Below are 23,940 nucleotides of genomic sequence, written 5' to 3' on the forward strand. Positions count from 1 at the left end.
TACATGTATATCACATCTACTGACATCTGTCCCATTCGGATAACTCCTTCGTGGTGTGCTCTTTCTTTCTTAGAGTGTATTTGTAATGACTTGCGAATGTATACTGGAACTGCATCGCACCCTGAACATTTGCCTATCGCTAGCAGTGTTCGCACAACAAAGTCGTTGAAGCACATTTCACTAACCACAAAAACAGATGTCCCTGCAAAGACAAACTGCTCTTAGCGACAACAAACATGCCACCACCAACTGTATTTACAAGGGTGTCCATAAAAGGACTCCCTGATTTCAAAATTAAATATCTCGAAAACGAAGATCGATAGTAAACGGTATGTTTATTGTGAAAGCTGTAAGAAGTTTATACAGCAGTTTGAAATAATAGTTACAAAAGCTGCTAACAGATGGCGCTGTACGCTGTGCAGCTCATATCAGCATACATAAGTGAAATAATCGTATGAAAACAATCTTTGCAAACAATCACATCACAATGTTTTCAAAATTTTCCCCATTGGCACTACAGAGGTGGCGCAAGCGAAGAATGAAATTCGTCATCACATTTCGTAGTGTCTCAACCGAAATGGATTCACAACATGCCACAGAGATCGCCGATTCAAGCTCGTCCAGCGTGGCGGGATGCTTCGGGTAGACCATGTCTTTCACTATGCCCCACAAAAAAGTCACAGGGAGTCAAATCCGGCGAATATGGAGGCCAATCCATGCCTGCACCAGTAAATTTGGGATATTCCAAAGCAATGACTCGATTCCCGAAGTATTCCTCAAGAAAGCGGAACACTTGTTCGGTCCGATGTGGTCGGGCTCCATCTTGCATAAACCATTCAGTACCTGGTCGAACCTCTAACGCTTGCTGTGTGGCGACAAATTGTTCCAAAATTGCAACGTAACGTGCACCAGTGACCGTTTCTCGAATGAAAAAAGGGCCAATAATGCCTCTGCTGCATACTGCAGCCCACACAGTAACTTTAGGAGAATACAAGGGTTTCGCTTCACACCAATATGGTTTTTCGGAACCCCAAAATCGCCAGTTATGCTTATTCACGTATCCATTCTGGTGGAAGTGTGCTTCATCTGTAAACCAGATGCAGCCAACATCAAATCCTACACTATCGATCATTGTGAGCATCTGATTAGCAAAGGCAACCCTTTGTTGCACAGCTCGTACGGGTATATCCTAGTGCGTTTGAATTTAGAATGGAAACATGTGTAGGCTCTTTCTCAGAATTTTCTGCGTGCTGGAACGCTTCAAACCAGTCTCAGATGCAATTCTACGGACGGATGACATTGGATTTCGCTGAATAATTCCAGAAACTGTGGCGATATTTTCAGGCCTAACTGCGGTTTGCTTGCGGCCAACATGCCCCACTAGATTATCCGGTACGCTGCCTGTTCGTTGAAATTGTGCGAAGAGCGTACGAATGGTTTTCGCATCGGGTCCTTTTGAAACATTAAATCGTGCTTGAAAACTTCGCCTTGTTGCCGTAGGACTCTCTTCTAACCTGTGGTACTCTAGCACCTGAAAAACGCGTTGTTCAATGTAGTATATGGTTTTAATCTCTTCCTTCGGTACGCTAACCTCCTTTCACGTTTCAATAGTGGAACTGATCGCTCTCGGCTTCGGAGCACTATTTATACTAGGCATTACGTATGGCGATTACGGCGCCATCTGTTAGCAGCTTTTGCAACTATTATTTCAAACTGCTGTATAAACTTCTTACAACTTTCACAATAAACATGCCGTTTACTGCATTCCTCTATCGATCTTTGTTTTCGAGATACTTAATTTTGAAATCATGGAGTCCTTTTATGTATCTTAACCCTTCCGAATACCAATGGCGGCGTTGCCAGTTTAACGTAGGGGACAACCTAGTACTTACATTCCGATTATTTGTCGCAGATAACTTGTCGCAGCACATGTAGCATGTAAATCAGTCCACCAGTCCACATGCGGAGCCGCTTATAAATAATACATTTATCTGCATTAAATAGACACATACGTGCATAATACATGACGAAGAATCACGTATAGCCGGCCGAAGTGGCCGTGCGGTTAAAGGCGCTGCAGTCTGGAACCGCGAGACCGCTACGGTCGCAGGTTCGAATCCTGCCTCGGGCATGGATGTTTGTGATGTCCTTATGTTAGTTAGGTTTAACTAGTTCTAAGTTCTAGGGGACTAATGACCTCAGCAGTTGAGTCCCATAGTGCTCAGAGCCATTTGAACCCTTTTTGAATCACGTATAATGTAACTTAAGCACGTATTAATAAACAAATCACGGAGAGTTCACATCATTTCATCTCGTCTTATCTTCCACAGGCAGGTTGTAGTACAAAACATCTCTTCCAATGCATGGCGAAAATATATCAAAGACTTTAAACGGTACAGGATATTATCGATACGGAACACGAATGACATGTTTTTAAATACACTTTGATTCATAGAGTAAGGAGCGGGGATAGTAAAATACCTAATTTCCGAAATACAGTACACGTAACAGTGATTACTATGACATGGTTAAATAAGCTTAGTAATGACAATGAAAGTAATTTTGGATTATATAGAGTAAGGAATACAAAGACCATATACATAATTCACAAATAAACCCTATTTATATTGCCAGTGTCGAACAATTAAGTAAACTGCAAGAATCTAAAAAACCTTTAAGCGCATAACCGTGTTACAAACCAATAAAGCGCATCAAACCCAGCTAATGAGCAGGCAGTATGGAAATAGGAAAGGAGTGAACGTCGTCCCGGCTAAGAAGACTTGTGTGACCTCTCTCCAAAGCATAGAATCACGAAGTATGTATCAATTAATGTTGCAAAACTTAAATTTATATAAAAGCTTATGCGCTAACAGCCCCTCCGTTGTGATTAATATCGGGCAATCTAAGGATATGTGACAGATTATAGGAAACGTGGGGAGAGGAATGAACACATACCGAATGGTCAGCCGGCCGAAGTGGTCGTGCGGTTAAAGGCGCTGCAGTCTGGAACCGCAAGACCGCTACGGTCGCAGGTTCGAATCCTGCCTCGGGCATGGATGTTTGTGATGTCCTTAGGTTAGTTAGGTTTAAATAGTTCTAAGTTCTAGGGGACTAATGACCTCAGCAGTTGAGTCCCATAGAGCTCAGAGCCATTTGAACCATTTTGAACCGAATGGTCAGTCACAGATGTAAACGATGTCGTGACATACATGATAAAGGTAAGGACATGATCCCACAGTGTCAACACAAATCAACAATAGCATTATTATATTCATAACGTGAAACAGAGCTCCGTATCATCAGGTACATAGGGAAATCATCTAGTTAAACACAGTCCACACGCATTTACACAAATTATTAAGAATGTAATTCGTACTCATATAACAAGCAGTGCTTTAAACATCTGGGGGTGGCATAGGGGATAGGAGGAAGAAGGAAGTGGGGACATACTTAAGTGATTATCCAGGAGGCTAACGTCCATCACAGTGGAACATCATACTCATTTATGCTGACTACATGCATTCTCCATCAACTATGAAACTTTTACTTTTTTTTTTAAATTCTAGCAGTTACCAAACACGGTTGTCAGAAATTTCTTCACCGAAGAAGACGAAGTACATATTCCATAACTCGAATCAAGAGCTATTACAACATGACTTCGAAGTAGATATCCTCGGAGTAGTGAAGCAACTTCAATCACTTAATAAAAACACTGTATACGAACTAGCTTCCTTTGAGAGTATACTGATGCAATAGCTCCATACTTAACAATTAATACAGCCAGTCGCTCGTTCAATGATACGTATCTGAAGTCGGAGAAGCTGTTGAGGTCGAACCAATGCTCGAGAAAGGAGATATAAGTAATCCATTGAATTATATACCGATGTTACTGACGTCGATTTTCAGTAGGATTCTGGAACATATTATGAGTTCGAACAATACGAAGTACCTCGAAGAGAACGATCTGTTGCCACACAGTCAACACGGATTCAAAAAATACCGCTTCAAGTGTCGAAGTGGTGTAGGAGCACGCTAGAAGATATGGAAACCCAGATAGCCAGGACAATAGAGGGTGATTTACTCTATGAACAAAGAGATCATCTTCACTCGCTACAAAAAATAAAACAATATTTCTTGGGTGCGTGGCTTGGTGATAGCATTGTTTCCGTTACTATATGAGGGAATGTCCTTGGATTGGTTGTCGCTGATGTCCCTCGCTGATGTTTTAAATAAGTATTTAAAATACGAATAATAAAAACTTTCGCTAAGGTACCTTAAATGTAATTACCTTTCATTTATAAATAAACTAATGAATCGATCAGTCTGTCGAGGCTCTAGAGTGCTTGACGCTCTGAAAAATGGTGTTTCAACCAAAAAGCGATAAAACTTTGGGGAACCGAAAAGGACTTTCTTGCACGATACAGAAGTGAAATATATGATCCTTTGCTTCCTCGAAAGTATTATCTGGTGCTAAATTTCAACCGACTTGTCATTAACACCATACAAGACAAGTAGCTATCACACGATATCGCAAAACCATTACTTTTCTCATTACAGTTAATTGCTACAATGCTGATGAACTACCAGAGATAAGCTCAGATGCTAATCATATCAGCTCATCATCATGTCCGCCAGTATAATACAAGGTCACCAGCCATGAATTCAGGCGTGCAGATAAACCATCGAAGCTGTCCTGACCAGTACTCTTCAAGATGCTGAGACAGACGCTCCTCGTCTTGGCATTCGTTGCCTGTGTGTTGGGTGAGTACTTGCAGCTGAGCAGTACACAGCAATGTTATTAAAAGGTCAGTGGGGCAGTAGCTGAGCTGAGCTTTTATGATAAGTTGAAACGGACAGTAAATCAGATCTAGAGTGCTGAAAGAACCATCTTGCGTACAGTGCTTCTGCAGTGAGGTCTTCGAGCAGGTCTCTTACAGTACCCTGCAAGATCATCAGGCACTGATTTGTTTCATCGCGTACATGCACTGAGGCGACAAAAGTCGTGGTATAGTGATATGCACGTATACAGATGGTGATAGTATCATACGCAAGGTATAAAAGAACAGTGCATTGGCGGAACTGTCATTTGTTGGGTTGTTTTGGGGGAAGAGATCAAACTGCTAGGTCATCGGGTAGGACTGGGAAGGAAGTCGGACGCGCCCTGTCAAAAGAACCATCCCGGCATTTGCCTGGAGCGATTCAGGGAAATCACGGAAAACCTAAATTAGGATGTCCGGACGTGGGATTGAACCGTCGTCCTCCCGAATGTGTCATTTGTACTCAAGTGATCCATGTGAAAAAGTTTCCTATGTGATTACGCGCGCACGATGGGATGTAAAGGACTCTGAACGCAGAATGGTAATTGGGGTTAGTCGCATGCAACATGTCACTTCGATAATCATCACGAACTTCAGTATTCCGAGGTACACAGTTTCTAGAGTGTGCCGAAAATATCGCATTTCGGGCATTACCTCTCAACACGTACAACGCTGTGGAACGACGGTCTTGACTTAACGACCGAGAACAGCGGCGTTTGCTTTGAGTTGCAGTGCGCTGCGTGAAATAATCGCAGAAATCGACGTCTGTCGTACGAGGAACGTATCCGTTAAGACTGTGCGGCGAAATCTGTCGTTAATGGGCTATAGCGGAGGACGACCGACGTGAATGCTTTTATTAACAGCACGACATCACTTGCGGCGCCTTGTCACCGTGTCGGTTGGATCCTCGACGACTGATGAATCCCGATTTCAGTTGGTAAGAGCTGATGGTATGGTTCGAGTGTGGCGCAGACCCCACGAAGCCGTGGATCCAGGTTGTCAACAATGCAATGTGCAAGCTGGTGTTGGCTCCATAATGGTGTGGCCTACAAAGCTACTGGTTCAGTTAAGCATCCCGTTTTTAATGGTGTGAGCTGTGTTTACATGGAATGGACAGGGTCCTCCGGTGAAAAAGACCCGATCATTGACTGGGAACGGCTGTGTTCGGCTATTTGGACACCATTTAAGGGTTCACGTTACCCAACAACGATAGAATTTTTAAGCTCCATGTCACCGGGCCAAAATTGTTAGCGACTGGTTTGAAGAACATTCTGGACAGTTTGAGCGGATGATTTGGCCACGGCGGGTCCATGCCATGTCTAACTGCTGTACTACGACTGGTAAAAGGAGGCCCGACGTGGAATTAGGAGGTATTCCATAACTTTTGTGACATCAGTATATAAGCCAAGTCAGTGTTCTACATTAAAAAAAAACTGCCTTGAGATGGATGTGCTACATTTATAAAACATAGTATATAGATAGATTTTATTATATAATTTCCGAATTCTTTTTTTAAATAGTTTTAATAATTCTAAAAAATTCTTTACCAGTTTCTCTAAGCAAGATCACAAATAATATGACAACCAATAATCATTTGCTAAGGTGATATAAGAAGTTTTAAATATACATTATGTGTTATGAATGTTGCACGTAATTTTACAGACTGTTTCTTTGAACTGTTGAATACTGTCTTGGTTTTTATGTCATGATAATAATTTAGGCATATGTAGTTATATGGAATAGTAGGTCCGTACGTTAATCTAATGTAAGATGATAATATAGATTTGTACCACCACTACGTCATCTGATGTACTTATGTCACTAAGAGTGTTTACGCTAGGATCTGTCAGTTTAAAGTAGTAATGACTGAGAGCAGTTGTAATTGGTGCAAAAACTGTGTGGCTATAGCTGTTATCGTAAAACTGACTTTTCAGCTTCTAATGTAGTTCACGATACCAACAGGGACATTCATTGTTACCATCACTTACTGTAAAAAGGAGAAGATTGTGTAATGATGTAAACCTAGGTAAGTTGTTATTCCATGTATTGAAGATATAGGATCTGATTATGTATGCTGTTGTGTTAGTTGCTGTATCATACCATTTTTGGTCCCATCTTTTCCGAAGATGGAAACAGAGAATTACCGAAACAGGTGATGGTATGAGACGATGATTTTATCGATCATAGCAGCTGAAAAGTTATTCAGTTTTAGCAACCAACAGGATCACCCCTCACTGATTTTTTCCATCGTATTCATCCTTTGCATTCTAAAGCGTCTCCCTACGATGCTTATCTCATCCACTGTGATAGGTCGCCAGGGGACGTTGGGTGGAGTGGCGAGGAATGAACGACAGACATAACTATTGTGTCGATTCCTGAAACTTACTTCAACGGTTAAGTTTCAAGAACGCTTCCCGTTAAGATTCCTGCAGCGATTTCCGTCCAGTTTATTTGTAAGTTACTGTAAACACGACGTAGATTGCGTTTGGTCGTTGATTCAGAGTCTGCAACGTTCGCTAAGCGATGGATGCTTTGTCTGCAGGTGGGACACTGCCAGTGCGTCGTCTGCCCCACACTGGACCCAGCCGGCGCTTCTCTGTCTCCAGGGGTCGCATCGTCGGGGGATACGACGCCAAAAGTGGTGAGCTTCCATCTCCTTAGGCACTCCCCCTGCGACAACGAAGTGTTGTTGTACCCGTCAAGTGAAGCACAGGAGGCACGTTATACAGTACAGGACAGTGTATCCGACCATGTAACTGCAATCTGTAACATAGCAAAAAACCACCGGAGTTGCCGAAGCGATTTTGTCACTAGAATGTCATCTGCTGGCCACCATATACTACGAGGGTCACCCCAAAAAGAAGTACACTGTTTTTTTTAATCCATCTTTTATTCTACATGTTTGAAAGTTTTACAGTGTGTAGATACATCCTTTAGGAACAATATATTCATTTCTCCACATAATTTCTATCCCTCTCAACTGCCTTACGCCATCTTGGAACCAGCGCATGTATACCCGCACGGTAAAATTCTGGACCAACCTGTTGGAGCCCGCTTTCATCACGTAACCTGCTTGCCCACCGACTAACTGTAGTGCGATCGACAGCAGCATTTTCATACACCTTTTGCAACCTCTTGGGCATGTTTCCCACTGTCTCGTTTTCACAGCACAGGAATTCTATAACAGCACATTGCTTGTGACGAACGTCAAGTGTAGCAGCCATCTTGAAGACATGCTGTGACGGCGCCACTCACGGGAACAGGTTGAACTAAGTTTGAAAACAAGCGGGAAGGATGTATCTACACACTGTAAAACTTCCACACATGCAGAATTAAAACTGTATTTTTACAAAAAATAGTGTGCATTTCTTTTGGAGTGACCCTCGTAACTGCAAAACACTGGTCAGTATCTAGTGATGCAATTTAAGTCACACACATGAGTCACACTTGGGAGGGTTTTTTGGAAAGTAATAAAATAGATTTTTTTCTGAAAGATTGTTTTTATTCAGAATTCGATTGCACCATATTATTCCCCAGTCATTGGCTACAAACTCCCATTTTTCAACACAATCTTCGTTTAATGAGACTGTCTTACGTCTCCTTACTGAGAGAGCCTGCATGCCCGCTGGTACCACTTTACCGGTCGTCGCTGGAGCCAACTTCCTGCTGCATTATAAACCTCCTCATCATCTACTTACTGCTTCGCGTGGAGTCCCTCCTTCATTGGGCAAAACAGGTGGAAGTCGGAAGGTGCGAGGTACGGGCTGTAGGGTAGATGAGGAAGAACAGACCAGTGAAGATTTTTGAGCTGCTCTCGAGTGCACAATGTGAGGCCTTGTCGTGGAGAAGGTGAACTTCTTTTGCAATTTTTTGTGGGAGCGAACACATTGCGTAAGTTACGGTAGAGGTTGAAAATACCGCTTCCGTTGTAAATTACTTTATTTTCACACGACCGGTTTCGGGCTGTTATAAGCCCATCCTCAGGTGTCGTAGCTGCTTATAATAGTCCGAAACCGGTCGTGTGAAAATAAAGTAATTTACAACTGAAGCGGTATTTTCATCCTCTGCTATAATGCTCAGTTGCGGATGTTCTACCAACAGGATTGTCTGCGTAAGTTACAGCTGTGTGCGACCGGCCGGCACGTGGAAGATGGGATAAATTTGCACAGCCTTCTTGCGGTGGTAACTAACGCTTAGCCCAACGACTCACATGCTTTCGTTCACTACCAGATCTCCGTAGACATTCTGCAAGCAGCTATGAATATTTTCCGTGCTCTGGCCTTCTGGTAAAAGAAATTCAGTGGCAGCTCTTTCCTTGTAATGCACCTCCATTACAGACTTTAGTTTGAAGGCTACGCATAGTGCTGCCACCTGACGGAAATTCATAAAACTATACGGACTGAAGCGACGTCCCACAAGAAATTCCGGATTTTTTCAACCGAAAACAGCCGAGGTAGAAAAGTGTTGGTTTACATACTGAATGGCCCTCATGCTACTGAGGCAAGTATTATGGGACAACTTACAACGCTTAAAATGTAATTGATATGCCGTGTTAGGAGCGTCATCGTTAGTAGTACCTAATAGACATATATCATTGTTGTTGTTGTTTACGCACTGAACGGACAAGCTCATGATCTCCACCTTGGGATTCTGTGGTACTGTCTGTGGACTCAATGTGCGAATGGAGTCGCGCAGCAGACGGGTGATATATGTGACTCTATACCGGGTTTCCTATATTCTAATGATCAATTTGGCTCTACGAAAGCTATGGATAAGAGAGAGGCAATTCTGACGTTTCGGTTGACAGTGGAAGCAAGACTAAAGAAAAATCAAGACACGTTTATACGATTCATAGACCAGTAAGAAGTGTTTGGCAATGAAAAATTGTGGAACATGATCGAAATTCTGAGAAAAATAGGGGTAAGTTGCAGGGAGGGACGGGTAATATACAATATGTAAAAGAGTCAAGACGTATAAAAAGAGTGGACGACCAAGAACGAAGCACTCGGATTAAACTGGGTGTAAGACAGGGATGTAGTCTTTCGCCCCTACTGTTGAATATGTGCAGCCGTGCTCAAAAGTATCCGAACGACCTGAATTCCATTTCGCCTGATTCGCATGCAAATCACATAATGCAGCTGTCTAGCAGGTCTTCTAATCGCTCCCTGGTACAGTCGTTTGACTATTGAAAATGGCTCCAACAAGTCACCACTACAAAGCACTACTCTGTATCGCAATAACTCTAGATGTAAAGTAATACTACGATACTATAAATATCAGGGAACACCTTATCACAGGTAAGACTGTCCTTAAGGCTTGTAAGCTCACATTTATTACAATAAATGACATACCTGCAATGTAATGCAGGTAGTAAGTTCGTCGTATTCATGATTTCCTCTTCAAAGTAACATACTGTACTTATTATGTGACGCAAAATGACATTAAAAATTTAAGTTATTCACGAGCAGCTAGTTGAGAATATGTATGAACTTCAAATGACACGACGAACCGTCTCGTTCTGCATATGGATTCAAACCCAGGTCATGCAGACTAAGCAAAGATTTCGTGACTGAAGGAAACTAACAGTCATTCCTGACTAGGCATACAGAGAGTGATATACCTCGATTTTGGACAGTATCGATTAGCAAACATCAACTTTAAAATACATAACGTAAACATTTTTAACGGACGCGAATTCCTACCAAGCATCTATTGTCCCTGTTAACGAACTACGAGAGATGTTAAATTTTGCTTCTTCACAAGTAACTTACTTGAAATGCCGTGATGTAAAGCTTTGGGTTGGACAGGGATTCGAACCCAGAACCCAATCGGATAGATATCGAAGCACAGTCAAATGCGACATATCGGATTTTCTCGGCAGTAGCTAGATGTTTTAACAGAAATGACGAGACGAAACATTAATTTTTTTCTTCTCAGGACTCCAACCCGGAACCTAGCGCTGTTATTTATTAGAGAAAACGAACGTTAGATGTGGGTTTGTTACATCAGCAGCGACATGTGAGCATGTTTGAACTAGAGATAATATGACAAAGAGTTCAGCGCTGACTGGGAATCGAACCCCACACATACCGTTGTTGACCACACACAAAGAGACGTCAGCTACAGAATTTTTCTCCACCAGCAGCTCGGAATAACATCCTTGAACTTATAGTGATCTCTCAAATAGTTCTGTGTCTCACTGGGAGTCAAATACGTCAGATATCGCTAGTGTTGACAACGAAGGAAAATGCATTAAAAATCAAAATTATTATTCATCAGCAGATAGGTGTTCTCATGCTAGAGCTTGATAATACGTAATGAAAACTTTAGTGCCGGGCCAGCATTCGAACCCATTCATGTGCAATATGTGGAGATGTTGAGGAATGTGCAGTTTTGAACAAACAACAAATTGTAGTCGAGCTGTATTGTCACGAAGGGATCAAATTCCGCGTTAAGGGCGGTCTGAGCTGCATTCCAATTTCACAACCAATTTTATCGACATACAGAAGCTCAAATAAAAGATAGAATTAGTGCCCTGTGACCCTACATAGCGTTTGTTTCGTCACTATAAATAAATAACCAGTATGAGAAAAGTTACAGGTGACAGAGTGCCCACATTTCTCCACTCCTGACTTTATTGTGGTGCAACCTAACGACCACTTGGTAGAGAAGGAATATCATGTTTAATGTGAATTTCAGACCACAATGCCATTATACCTTCTTCACTTGGCGTAGCCAGAAGAGAATAGAATCTGTCTCTCCCTATTAAAAATCATGGGCAGAAGTTGGAATCGAACCCAGACCATCATCACAGGAACTTATTATCAAACCAACAGAGCACCAAATCAACTTCTGCGTCACTCATTTTTCTTTAATACAACTGTTGCGGACACTCGATGAGAATTCTGACATACAGGCCCCCTGTAGTGGTTCGCAGCATGTTCAGTACAGTCATTTACTTGGTTGACCGAATCGCCGTGAACTAGCTGCCTTGGCTACCCAGTGCATACATTCGACTCTATTTTGTAATCACCGAAACAAAATCATGTAACTGCCACCAACACAGAACTGCCAACAGTGTAGGATGCAGAAATTTAAAGAGAAAGTGTTCCTTTCCATTTGAGCTACTCTGTTTCGCTATCTGTTTGTTGAAAACATCGTGCAGTGCAAAAGAAAAGCTATAACTGTCTGTCTCTCAGAAGTCTAGATCCGGCCATATGCATTATCTCACAGCACTGTGGAATTCGGAAATTGTGGTTCAAATGGCTCTGAGCACTATGGGACTCAACTGCTGAGGTCATTAGTCCCCTAGAACGTAGAACTAGTTAAACCTAACTAACCTAAAGACATCACAAACATCCATGCCCGAGGCAGGATTCGAACCTGCGACCGTAGCGGTCTTGCGGTTCCGGACTGCAGCGCCTTTGACCGCACGGCCACTTCGGCCGGCTCGGAAATTGTGGAGGAACTATTGTTGACTTCTGGAGGTGCTGTAGGAGATGACAGCTAGTAGCGTCACGCTAAGTGTGACACACCGTACATAAGGTGTCGCGAGTTCCATTTCATTCGCTGCTACATTTTCTTACAACGCAATTATGCTGTCTGCTGAAGTTACCAATTTAATGGAACTTTGAACATAATTACCTTCACTTCTCAACACAAAATAGCCGCATGTGGAAAAAGGGCTCACTTCTGCGACATTTTGTTATTTTCAGGTTTAATAGATGACCAGGCAGCAGATGCATCTCCAAGCTTTTGTATTATGTGTGGGGAGAGCGCATCGTGCCAAAATAGTCCCAAAAGTATTTTTTACATTAGCTGTCGTCTGGTAGTGGCATTTTAGTCTTCTTCAAACCTTCAAACCTTGTTTGACAACTTTAACTCAGAACAAGTTTTCTACATGCATCTAATCAATAACCTGCATGTGCAATGTCAGACTGTTATAGATCACATCAGAGAATTGGCATATATCGTTGATGATTAATTTCTCTCTCATGTTTAGTTTTGTTTTAACAACACTGAAAGAAACCATACGAAAATTGTGCACTGTATTAAAAGAAATGAAATGAAACTACCCACGATAACCTTACGACGAAAGACTGTTTTGATAAAACTGAGTATCTGTACACAAGCGTGCCTCTATCGGCACGAATTAGTAAAATACTACTCACTTAGATTTCGATTGGGTCTGTGTTTAATTGGTATGCTGTGTCATACTCAACAGGTATGCAAATGTGGCATTTCATGAATAAAATTAAATATTCCTAGAGACCTAAAATTTGCTTGTCCGCAGCGGAACGAGGCGTTACCTGTTGAGCAGCATTGTAAGTTTTTCACCACTGCACTATAAGCTGAAAGTATTTTCTTGCGATTTCCTTATCGATGTTCCATCTGAGTGCTTGTAGCTCTTTCACAGAAGGAATAAAAACGTTACATTCAGCGAGATTGGAACCGGGAACTAGAACAGACGCTTTTTTTCACAGGTCAGCACATCACCACACAGCTAGCGAAGAAGTATGTGTTGCCCATTTCCTTCACAAGAGTCCGCAGCTCGTGGTCGTGCGGTAGCGTTCTCGCTTCCCGCACCCGGTTTCCCGGGTTCGATTCCCAGCGGGGTCAGGGATTTTCTCTGCCTCGTGATGGCAGGGTGTTGTGTGATGTCCTTAGGTTAGTTAGGTTTAAGTAGTTCTAAGTTCTAGGGTATTGATGACCATAGATGTTAAGTCCCATAGTGCTCAGAGCCATTTGAATCATTTTTTTCCCTTATGAGGCCAATAGTGTCTACAACTCGCAAACCGCTATTTAAAGGAATAGTTGCGATTTACACATGAAACGACTTTCCTGGCCTCAAAACCGTAAATTTGCAATCTTTTGTTACACCTGAAGCGATAATAACTCAGATTAATCAATGGAAATGACTGGAAAAATCAAGTGAACTTTGAGGCTTAATTCCGTGCACACCAGGAAGTAACTCGTCTATCACAGAGTTGCCAAATATACATTTCCGTGTTGCCAAACCTCAGTTACAGTACTAGCAGGAAGAAGACGAACCGATGTGATCCTACAGCCGGCTGGGAAGTGACCACAGCTGGCCTTTCAAAGACGCGGCTGCGACGGCCTGGAATACGTAATGCGTCTGATTCGCATTCCGATTGGGATCTGTGTTCGAATCCCTGTCCAACCCAAAGCTTTACCTCACGGCATTATATATAAGTTACTTGTTAAGAAGCAATATTTACCATCTCCTGTAGTTCGTTAACAGGGAAAATACGAGCTGGGTAGGAATTAGGGTCCGTTAAAAATGTATGCGTTATGTAATTTAAAGTTGGTATTTGCTAATTGATACTGTCTAAAATCGTGGTATATCACTCTCTGTATGCCTAGTCAGGAATGACTGTTAGTTTCCGTCAGTCTCGAAATCTTTGCTTAGTCTGCATGACCTGGGTTTGAATCCATATGCAAAACGAGACGGTTCGTCATGTCATTTGAAGTTCATACATATTCTCAACTAGCTGCTCGTGAATAACTTAAATTTTTAATGTCATTTTGTATTAAATAATAAGTACAGTATGTTACTTTGAAGAGGAAATCTTCAATACGACGAACTTACTACGTGCATTACCTATCTGACGTAATAATGAGAGTGGTAACATTGCAGGTATATCATTTATTGTAATAAATGTGAGCTTACAAGCCTTAAGGACAGTCTTACCTGTGATAAGGTGTTCCCCGATATTTGTAGTATCGTAGTATTACTTTACGTCTAGAGTTATTGCGATACAGAGTAGTGTTTTCTAGTGGTGACTTGTTGGAACAATTTTCAATAGTCAAACGACTGTACCAAAGAGCGATTAGAGGACCTGCTAGACAGCTGCGTTATGTGGGTTGAATGCGAATCAGGCGAAATGGAATTCAGGTCGTTCGGATACTTTTGAGCATGACTGTACGTCTGGCGTACAGCACTGTATAGTAGTGAAACATGGACTGTGGGAAAAGCGGAACACAAGATAATCGAAGCATTTGAGATGTGGTGCTACAGACGAATGTTAAAAATTAGGTGGACTGATAAGGTAACGAATGATGAGATCCTCCACATAATCGAAGAGGGAAGAATATGTGGAAAACACCGACAAGGAGAAGGGACAGGATCATTAGACAAGTGTTAAGACATCTAGTAACATCAGGTAATGAATTCCATGGCACTAGAGGAAGATATTGAGGGCAAATACTGCAGAGGAAGAAAGAGATTGGAATACATCCAGCAAATACTTGATGACGTAGGTTGCAACTGCTACTCTGAGACGAAGAGGTTGCCACAGAAGATGAATTCGTAGCAAGCGGCATCCGACCAGTGAGAAGACTGACGACAAAGGAAAAGTCTGATTATGGGCTGTGCCCAAAATGCGTCAGTGAATAAGACTTTTTGAACAACAAGTTATAAGTAATTGTAGTGATGTATTTAGCAGTGGCGTACGTTTCCTCACAGTCGAAAGAGCAATAAAGATAAACTTACAAAGATGCAGTTGAATAAATTTACACGATCTATCTAAAAGTCCTATGAACCAAGAGTCTAAAGAGATTCGATTAAAGAAATCACCCATACAAAGAAAGTTGCACCACCGCCATAAAGCTCAAGAAATGAACATAAATAAATTATACGAGCTCTTCTTTCAGGTCCTGAAGACCCAAGGGATGTCGGCCGGCCCTCATGTCATCCTGTGCCATTCTGCGGCACGAGGCTGCAATAGGGAAGGACATGTGATCGGCATACCCCTCTCCCTGCCGTGTTGACGACTTACCAGTTCTTGGAGACTGTACTTCACATTCAGATAGCTCAGTATCGTAAGGAAGGGCATAGCCGTAACAGTCCTCTGAACACGGAAGAATCCTTGGCAGTACCGAAGCCGAAATCGGGTCTTCCGCATGTTAGCCATAAACGCTGAAAAATCAGCTGCGGAGGCGATTGTAGGGGTTCACCCCTTGAATATAGATGATGCCTATCGGGAGGAGATTTATTCAAAAGATGTCATTTCGGTTCTGTGGCTAGAAGGCGGTACACCACGCTAGATGTGTGTTTTCAATGATAGCAATTTTCCCCATCACTACTTCTCCTTCGAATAGAGACGCAAGTTTCTCCACTGAGTGAAGGTTACACTTTCCAACAATTTGCCACTTCAGAATAGCTGTGGTGCTGCATCTACCATTCTATTGCCTTAAATTCTCATGTATCAAGTGACCACACATTATCACATCATTATTGGAAGCCACGGTATAGTGAGTTCGAATGAGAGTATCAAACATAGGGTTATTCTTCTTGTAACTAAAATTATAAATAATTGTCCGCACTTCACTCAAGCTTCTGTGTTAATCTCATTGAGACAAAAATTAGGTGTCGAGAATAAAATTTCCAGTAGATAAAAATACATCACTGCATGCAGCAGTGAAATCGCTGTTATTTGTAACTGGGTGTTCAGTTTGACAAATGCGTCGTTTGTTTTTTCCTTTCAAGGTTAGTTTGAGGTGTATTATAACGGCGGAGGGACATCTGTGGGACAATTTGTGGTCTGAAGTATTCGTGCCAATCACCCAGATGGTTCAAATGGTTCAAATGGCTCTGAGCATGATGGGACTTAGCATCTGTGGTCATCAGTCCCCTAGAACGTAGAACTACTCAAACCTATCCAACCTAAGGACATCACACACATCCATGCCCGAGGCAGGATTCGAACCAGAAGGAACAGATACACACTGCAAACACTGTGCTGAGCAATAGTTGGATACCCCACCTCAGTATGTCCCACGACGACCTAGTGTGGTGTGCGTACTGTGAGACCTGCGGTACACACACCATCAGATTATTTGACTTATCGCTCTAACGAAGTAGGCGAGTGTCAGCAATATGTCTCGTGGTCTTATCGTGGCTTGTTTATCCTCTGCCGTTAGGTCAGACGATAGAAATGCCACTTGCACGCTTAGAGTAGCAGATTGACGGTGACCAACTTTAAACAGAACTTGATTAATTTTCACACACATTTATTAAAATAATAACAAGCATAAAAATAATCTAACTTGGTTCTGGATGTTATTTACAATGGACAGTCTGCAGTTCCCTTGGTCTTCGTACGTTAATCTTATTCTCACATATCTCTGATGCTTGACAAAGTGTCTATTCATTTATCTTCATGGCTTTGTACAGGAATATGGTAATCTTATTAGGCGCAGACTGAAACTTGACTATAGACTAATGCAGACTATTGCAGACTGACTAATCTGTGGTCTGTACACTCGTTATAATACCTCGCGCGTTCAGGTACACTGCCCGAGTGTGATCCGCGAGGTGAAAAGATTCTACGTTAGCAGCAATCTCATTGGCTGCGTTACATATTAATACGTGGATCGGCGGAAGCAGAATTTGGTCCATCTCTAAGACAGCGTCATCCCATAGTGCACAGACGGACTAGCGCTGCGCCTGCGCTGTTGTGCTTAGCGGGGCGCGCTCTTGTGGGAAAGTTGTGTACGCGCTGACTATGCGGAACTATGTACACAACACCTAGCAAGCAAGCTAATGACTCCATATTGTTGCCATCCTATTTAAAAAATTACAGAGACAACATAAATGACCAACGCAGCCTCTGCATTCAAGCAGAGGTGTTGCACCTCGTGTGACGCGGATCTTTTTTTCGCAGGTGAGTATCCATACATGGTATCACTGCAGCTTGTTGTGTCGGGTTCCCGGTTCTACAACTGTGGCGGCTCCATCATCTCTGAGAGCGCCGTCCTCACCGCAGGACAGTGCGCTGTTGACAGTGGATACTACATCGTGAGTATGTCTACTACAGAACGTTACTCTGTAACCGCATTATGTTTTCTCCTCAGAAATTCACTATTGTTAAGGCTTTATACAGACCTAATGGACACCAGTTCTGAAATTATGGAATATTATTTTATTATTCAGAGAAAATACGATACTACTTACGATTTTATACAGAAGGTAGTACTTGTGGGCAATTTCACGTTCTCCATTAACTTGGGCGTAAATACAGGTTGACAACAATCGAACTACATGAAATAAAATCCTCTTAACTTCTGAACTGTTTATGTTAGGACGTTCAAACTGCACATTTGGCCGCGATGCATGATGGTGATTAGTATGCACATGTACATTTGGTTCAGCGGCGAAGCCCACTTTCATTTGGATGGGTTCGTCAATTACCAAAATTGGCGCATTTGAGGGACTGAAAAACCGCATTTCACGATAGAGACGTGTTTTCATCCCCAACGGGTGACTGTGAGCTGCGCAATGTCCTTTCACGGAATAATCGTTGCTATATTCCTTGACGACAAAGTCACTACCGAACGGTACGTGAAAGTTTTGGAGGATGATTTCATCCCCATTATTCAATGTGGCCCTGATTTCGACAATATGTAGTTCATGCAAGACGGAGCTCGGAGCCATCGAAGCAGGAGAGTGTTTAACGTCCTGGAGGAGTACTTTGGGGACCGCACCTTGTCTCTGGGGTACCCAGAGGCCACTGGCATGGGCCTCGATTGGCCGCCATATTCTCCGGATCTGAACACATACGACTCCTTTTTCTGGGGTTATGTTAAAGACAAGGTGTACAGAAATAACCCCAAAACCATTGCTGAGCTGAAAACATCCATTCAGGAGGTCAGCGACAGCATCGATGATTCGACACTTCAGGGTCATGCAGAATATCGATATTCGACTGTGCCACATCATCACCAATGATAGCAGGCATATCTAACATCTCACAACCTAAATCCCAATATCTCTAGTGACGTTAAGATGTTGAATAAAGTGTGTATATGCAGTAGTTTGTAACTAATTTACGGCTTTTTCATGCAGTTCAATAATTACCACCCTGTATCTAGAGGTTCACAATTTTTATCCATTTGTAAGATAAGTTGTGTTCCAGTTTTTACACCAACGACCAACTCTGTCTTGTATGTTAGTTTCTGTTTGTTGGCAGTGGGCTATTTTAGTGATGACAGAGTACTGAAACGAAGAGTTAAATAACAATGAAACGAAACAGATAGAAGGGAGACAAAGATTACAAGGTGCTGCGGTTAAGTGTACACTTACCAAACATCCTTTAGTAATATGCAGCGCCGGCCCGTGTGGCCGAGCGGTTCTAGGCGCTTCAGTCTGGAAACGCGCGACCGCTAGGATCGCAGGTTCGAATCCTGGATGTGTGTGATGTCCTTAGGTTAGTTAGGTTGAAGTAGTTCTAAGTTCTAGGGGAGTGATGACTTCAGAAGTTAAGTCCCATAGTGCTCAGAGCCATTTGAACCATTTAATATGCAGCCTGTCTGCACTAAGTGACATAAAACTATTACCTGGTTGTCTGAGTAACATTTCGTTCACAGGCAGTGGCCGGAGAACTCGACATGAGTGTTGACGAGGGTAGCGAGCAGGAAATTCGAGTCTCGGAGCAGATCGTGCATCCTGACTATCCTGGGTGAGTACGCTACATGGGAACTGTCTCTAAAAGGTCGATGATAAAATTTGGTTATTTTCATATTCTATGAATGATTGATCGTGAAATTACCTTTCGATACATTGGTCCATGCAAATCAGAGCTTTGATAGCCACTTCATCATTTTAGAGTCACAGCAGGGAAATACACCGATGTCCAATATTAAAGCAACAAATCGCTATTTCCCCGTCCAGCGTGTAAGTCACGATATAATCATATCAACGGATACCCGTACGACCGTGTTCTACACAGCAGATGCCAATCCGTTCAACGGACAACCTCGCCAATAATGACGTCACGGCACCCATCAAACGGGGTAGTATTTGTCCCACATCGACAATCGCTTCGTTCACAGTCACAGTCAGTTCCGTATCGCAGAGAGGGTGCCTGCAAGAAATTCTGTAGTGGAGAGCAATAGGAAGAAAGGAAGCAGGAGTGTCACAAACTGTTGTAGTGCGATGGCTTCATGTCAGTCGTTCTATTGTTTCTCCGTTCTGTCGACATGTTGTAGAGATGGAAACTGAACCCCAAAGAACAGTGCAGGGCCGATCACATACGGCGTCAGAAAGAGAGGACCGTTATTTGGCTGTAAGGGCACAACGGTGCCACCTTAGTACTGCACAGCAACTGGCGTCTGACCTCGCAGCATCCACTGGACGTCTTGTACTGAGCCAAACGGTGTAGAGGAGCCTTCGGCAGAGTGGTCTTCAATGTCGGAGACTTCCTGAAAGTGTACCTCTGACGCGTCTTCTCAGAAGAGGTCTACACTGGAGTCGTCAACATGCCACCTGGTCTGTTGAACAGTGGGCCAATGTTCTTTTCTTTTCACAGGTGAGTCATTTGGTCTGGAGAGTGATTCTCGACTTATTCGCGTCTGGAGGGAACGTGGAACACGATTTCGGGACCCACACTTTGTGGAAAGACACCAATATCGAGCAGGGTCCCTAATAGTGTGGGCAGGGATTATCATGACCAAACGAACAGCTCTTCATGAAATTGTACGGGTGAATCAGCAAGGTTTAACTCATGTCAGGTATCGTGATGAGGTCTTGGGATCTCGAGTGCAGTTGTTGCGAGGTGCTGTCGGCCCGAGCTTTGTGTTGATGGACAATAATGCCCGACCTCATAGAGCACGGGTGGTTGAAGTTTTCTTAGTAACGGAAGATATTGCCTGTATGGCGTGGCCTGCTCGCTCTTCTGATTTGATCCCATAGAGAACGGCTGCGATTCACTGTGGAGATGGGTTGCTTCACTTCAGCATCCATCAACCACTCCCCAAGACTTGCGAGCAGCTCTGCAGGAAGAATGGGCGTTATTGCTTCAACATGAGATTCATGAGATTTATTACATCGTTCACCGCATGACCTGTGTTGCTGCCAGAGATGATCACACCCCATACTGAGCATTTTAACCAGTTAGCGGAATGTATGTGCAAATCCTTTAAGTTGGAAAACACGGAGAACATTATTGTCTATGGTTATGCGTGTAGCAGCTGCTTACCTTCTGTATTTTTTACTTTATTTCTACTTTATTATCACCCTTTTATACAGTTTTCGTGGCAAAATAAACCCAATCTTGCAAAATTTCCGTTCGTTTCTTTAATTTTGGACACCAGTGTATATTGATCCACTTAGAGTAGCGATATTATACGTCATGTGTTGAAAACATAAGTGATGAATGTCACTACTTGTACATCAACATGAAAAGGTCCAACATTGTCTACATCTACATCTACATCCATACTCTGCAAGCCACCTGACGGTGTGTGGCGGAGGGTATCTTGAGTACCTCTATCGGTTCTCCCTTCTATTCCAGTCTCGTATTGTTCGTGGAAAGAAGGATTGTCTGTATGCCTCTGTGTGGGCCCTAATCTCTCTGATTTTATCCTCATGGTCTCTTCGCGAGATATACGTAGGAGGAAGCAATATACTGCTTGACTCCTCGGTGAAAGTACGTTCTCGAAACTTCAACAAAAGCCCGTACCGAGCTACTGAGCGTCTCTCCTGCAGAGTCTTCCACTGGAGTTTATCTATCATCTCTGTAACGCTTTCGCGATTACTAAATGATCCTGTAACGAAGCGCGCTGCTCTCCGTTGGATATTCTCTACCTCTTCTATCAACCCTATCTGGTACGGATCCCACACCGCTGAGGAGTATTCAAGCAATGGGCGAACAAGCGTACTGTAACCTACTTCCTTAGTTTTCGGATTGCATTTCCTTAGGATTCTTCCAATGAATCTCAGTCTGGCATCTGCTTTACCGACGATCAACTTTATATGATCATTCCATTTTAAATCGCTCCTAATGCATACTCCCAGATAATTTATGGAATTAACTGCTTCCAGTTGCTGACCCGCTATATTGTAGCTAAATGATAAGGGATCTATCTTTCTATGTATTCGCAGCACATTACACTTGTCTTCATTGATTCAATTGACATTCCCTGCACCATGCGTCAATTAGCTGCAGATCCTCCTGCATTTCAGTACAAATTTTCCATTGTTACAACCTCTCGATATACCACAGCATCATACGCAAAAAGCCTCAGTGAACTTCCGATGCCGTCCACAAGGTCATTTATGTATATTGTGAATAGCAACGGTCCTACGACACTCCCCTGCGGCACAGCTGAAATCACTCTTGCTGCGTTCTATTATCTAGGAACTCTTCATTCCCATCACACAATTGACCTGATTGTCAATCTCGCATATTAGTTTCAACATAAATATTTGTTTGTGACACGTACACTGACAAAGCAGTGTTCCAGGAAATCACTTCACAAATTGATGTAACCAGGAAACAATTCTTTCCTTTTTAGCGGTACCGACGTAGCTGAACACGACATCGCTGTCTTCAAGTTGGAGTCCCCACTGACTCTGAACGACTACGTCCAAATCATCGGCTTGCCCAGCGCCGATTCAATCCCTGAATGTATGTAAAATAATAACCGTTATTCTAGGAACTATGCTGTTCCGATCTTAGTTTGGAATATTTAAAACAGTAATATGTATGTAGCTGGGAGGTTAAAGTGAAGGATTATCCTTAGAGAAGAGTTTGTAATGAAGTAAGCAGTTGTTATTTCACTTACGTAAAAACTCCCGTTAATATGATCAAGGTACACGAACTACTGACTGTATGCTATAGACGTTACGAATTACTTTTCCGTTTTTTTGCAGCTGGGTCTGAAGCGGTCGTTACTGGCTGGGGTAAAACGTATACCGACGACACTCCTGATATTCTGCAGACTCTCGACGTCACCATCGTTTCCTACAGAAAATGCAAAGCAGACATAGACAATCTGGATATCGGAGAACAGTTTCCGCCCGATAATCCGCTTACAGAGACCATGGTCTGTACAGGTCCTGTCTATGATGAAATCTCCGTCTGCGATGTAAGTAACTACTTGCGATATTTCTTCTCATTTGGTCCACAGTACGTCATTCTTATTCTAATTTTGTAATGGCAGTCTAACAATTCTACGATTACTTTCCTTCATTACGCATTCCTCTAATGACCAAGAATGTGGTTAGGCCTATATTGGCATTCGCTTCAGAACATATGATTTATTTTAATCCTGGTACGCTATATGATGTCAGATGTTTGTGCCTATAAAATTTGCTGAGTTCAATTTTTCTAGAAATATTGAAATTTTTCAACTGCACTCTTTATCTCTTGGTTCTGTGTGCTCAGGGCGACCCCGGTAGTCCACTGGTGCAGAACAACGAGGTGATCGGCGTGGTGTCCTGGGGAATAGACCCGTGTGGATACCAAGGCGCTCCATCCGTCTACACAAGAGTGTCTGCCCACATAGACTTCCTCAACCAAAATCTCTGAACGGGCACTTTGCGTGTGTAAAGCGACTTGCGTGCTGTTAGACATGTACCTTCAATAAACTGCCACCCACAAGCTGAAATTCAGTTGAACTGTACTTTATCAGCGTAGGAACTATTATGGAACTTGAGACAATTGTAATAAAATTACAATTCTTCAACTTATCTTCATATTTTGCTGCATTTTTAAATTTCCTACAGATACCTAACGATTGTGCAACATAAGACGTAACTCGTACTTAAAAAAACTTCCACATAGAAGATAGTCGATATTTTTAATAGTATTTGTTGAATTTGAGACAGACAAGTTTAAATTATTCTCGTTGTGCCCCTTCTCTAACATTAAACGCATGAACGTAGGAGGAAAAAAAACCGTGTCCGTTTAGCATATATATAAACAAAAGATGAATACAAGAACTGCTGCAATTATGACTATCAAAATCTTCGAGCAGGCATTCACTAACTTGAATACAAGTGACTATTGTTAACTCTTTATTAGAGGTATAGCAGGGACAGTAATTTTTAAACAATGCATAAGCAGCATATCCACTCTCGCCGGAAGGATAAAACCAGTCATTCCATATTTGGAAACACTTAACAACAGGAAACACACCACAGCATAAATACAGAGTAAGACTTAAATAACATTACAGAATTTAGTTACAATGAATGACCTATCCTCAAGCATGAGAATATCTATATTTCTAAACAGCCATAACTGGCAGCTAGCAAATGGTACTCCAAATAATAACTCGCTAATGAACGTGAATATGGATTTAATACAATGTTAGTGTG

The 23,940-nt window shown here is 42.4% G+C and overlaps 1 protein-coding gene across 1 annotated transcript; it reads left to right on the top strand.

Annotated features, from left to right (window-relative positions):
• Positions 1–7,340: 7,340 nt before the first annotated feature.
• Positions 7,341–23,149, top strand: LOC124594612 (lectizyme-like). Its single transcript, XM_047132985.1, has 3 exons — positions 7,341–7,458; positions 17,504–17,637; positions 23,006–23,149. Exons 1-3 carry the CDS (start codon positions 7,341–7,343, stop codon positions 23,147–23,149), a joined length of 396 nt encoding a protein of 131 aa, XP_046988941.1.
• Positions 23,150–23,940: the final 791 nt, after the last annotated feature.

The sequence above is a fragment of the Schistocerca americana genome, chromosome 2, assembly GCF_021461395.2.
Source record: "Schistocerca americana isolate TAMUIC-IGC-003095 chromosome 2, iqSchAmer2.1, whole genome shotgun sequence".
Classification (NCBI taxonomy): Eukaryota; Metazoa; Arthropoda; class Insecta; order Orthoptera; family Acrididae; genus Schistocerca; species Schistocerca americana.